The 2,554-nt window shown below is 41.9% G+C and overlaps 1 protein-coding gene across 1 annotated transcript in view; it reads left to right on the top strand.

Annotated features, from left to right (window-relative positions):
- Window positions 1-1,203: 1,203 nt before the first annotated feature.
- LOC118418104 (putative aldolase class 2 protein CC_1201) overlaps window positions 1,204-2,554 on the top strand; it is a 5,573-nt gene continuing 4,222 nt past the window's right edge. Inside the window, exon 1 of the mRNA XM_035823934.1 lies at window positions 1,204-1,248. Within this exon, the coding sequence (XP_035679827.1) occupies window positions 1,204-1,248 (45 nt within the window). The remainder of the gene's footprint in view (window positions 1,249-2,554) is intronic.

Here is a 2,554-nt window from a genome sequence, read left to right as displayed (position 1 = left end):
CCCAATTTCAGTACGCACCCCTGGATTTATCGAATCTGTTCAGTACCGGGTCGCCAGAATGTTTAGTGGACTCCAAATCCTTACCCTTCCTACCGTACCGTCTATACCCAGCTTGGTCTTCCATCGCTCATCTTCCGCCGCAAATTCCACACACTGACTGCCCTCATCAAACTGACGAACGGACACTGCCCACCTCACCTCTGCAACCTCGTACCCACTACCAGGTCATTAGCCATTCAATCAAGATACCCCCTTAATTAGGAAGGGAAACAACCTGTCAATACCAATTCCCCTAAGTGCACGAACCCAGAAAACCTTCCTCTACAGAGCCACTCAGTTATGGAACAATCTTCCACTTGAAACACAAACAGCTCCAACATCATCCTCCTTCAAAACCCATTAAGCCTGACTCTCCCTCAGAAATCAATTCTCTGTTAATTAATGTCAGTACATGTACTATCTCATGCTATGTGATTTTTAGCATATACAGATTGTAATATATGATGTACATTTCTAATCATTATTGTTTCTTAAAGCTAATGCTAGTGATTTTACATGTAACATGTATTTTTACTCCCAGGGTTAGCCCTTGACAATGGCCTATGGCTAGTTGGGCAGCCCTGGCTGTTTGTAAACAGCTGAACAAATAACACTAAAAAACAGTTGGACCTGTCAACATCACTAACTCGTAAGGATTGTATGCAAATGTCACTCTTGTGCAAATCATGTTTAGGCAATTCTTTTTATCAAGACAGGACAAGACAACACTAATGTGTATGTTTTGTATCCTTCCAAGAAGTGTAGCTCTATGTATACCTTGCTCTATTTTAGTCTCTTTTACCATTTACCCATGCAATAACCTCAAATAAAGTACGCACCCAACTTTGGCAACATCTTGTAGCACTTTTTCAATTCTGAAAAGTTTTAAAAGTGCGTACTTTATTTTTAAAAATACGGTACGTTTGAATTTACTGTTAACGTTAAGCATTACCAAAATCCTCCCATACAGACCTTCATGTGATGTGTACATGAGACATTTTGTATCTCTAGTGCAGAGGTGAAGGTTGATGAATGAATGAATGAACTTTATTGCACAACATTTGTACATGGTACAATTGTAAGGCAACAGTAACAAGTCAATTAATACAATTATGTCAGAGAGTTGTTGACCTGACCCAGAGCAGTCAAATATGGGGCATGAGTATGCATGACAGACTTGACATCATCTCTGGCATCGTAGACAGCCAGGTGAATCTCAGCAGCACTTGTCTCAGGTTTGCCGACCCCTTTCATAAGCTCACCCTTCTCATTCAGGCCAAGCAGGCAGCTCGCTGTCACCTGTGAAGACAACCCATTAACTTTGGATAAATTAAAGTTCCTAAATCCATAATTCCTTTATTCATTTCACATTACGTATTCTAAGGATGTAAAATCTATATGTAGTCGTCTATTACCTCTGTGATAATGGAAGCATCATAATCAGTTTTTGTGTCTTGGTGTGTGTCAGCAGTTATGTCAACATTGCATTATTCACATAAATATTGCACAGGTAAGCAATGTTTTAAGATTTACAGAATGATTCCAAAGAAAAAATGTCATGTTACTGGTTTGAATGTGACACTACATTAGAATAAAAGTTCTTAACAGTTTCCATGAATTGCTCAATTCATGCAGCTGACCCAGTTGTTGAATAACTTTTCTTTGATAATCCTGAACCGACGTTTGTACATTCATGGAAAGGTTATTTGCAACAAATTCCTGCATACCGGCATTTGTTAAAGATCTTTTTTGCCGCTGTTTAACTCAACGCAAACTGGCATATTTTTCAGCGATTTCTCGCCAACTAACATTTGTTTCGATCGTCTCAAAATTAAACTGACCCTGCCAAAGTCAAATCCACCGAAAATGATTGATATTTCCCCGCGGAATGTAAATTCGCCGACAAAGACTTGCACTCTAACATTCAAGGTAACGTTACGCGTAGCTTCCGCCACCGCCAAAATGACCTGGTTGCGAACTGAAAATCCTCTGGAACTAAGATTTTAAACCCAGCGCAGGGTGCCGACACACTACGGCTATGTGGTTGCAATAGGCAGTGTTTCCATATCTGTGGGACCGGAAATCGTGTGGCCGTGGCCGCGTTGGACAGGTGGCCGCTATAGGGCAACCTCCTTGGTCTATACCAATGGGAAAATCCAAGGAACCGACAAAAAGGGGCCGCAATGGCCAGGCGGTCACCATGCAAAGGTGGGAGCTAATACAGGTTTGACTGTACATCACCCGTGAGGTTAGAAGGCCGAAGGTTGGAGATCATAAAAAGGTCAGAGTACACTCCTTACTTCGTTGGGTGCTGCTCACGTGCCTGTGTGTTTTGTTTTGTTTCGTTTCATGCTGAATAGGCAGACCTGTCTGAGGTGAACAGTAGGTCACCCGTCGTCGCAGCTCAGACACCTATCACAGACAGGGCCGCAGGGCAATCGCACAGGTAACATTGGGAGAAAAGGTACGTGCAGAAATACTGATCAAAGGTTACATGATTTTACGTAACTGTTAG

This window comes from Branchiostoma floridae, chromosome 6, assembly GCF_000003815.2.
Source record: "Branchiostoma floridae strain S238N-H82 chromosome 6, Bfl_VNyyK, whole genome shotgun sequence".
NCBI classification, from domain to species: domain Eukaryota; kingdom Metazoa; phylum Chordata; class Leptocardii; order Amphioxiformes; family Branchiostomatidae; genus Branchiostoma; species Branchiostoma floridae.
The sequence above is the reverse complement of the archived record's forward strand: the minus strand, read 5'-3'. Positions and strand labels throughout refer to the sequence as shown.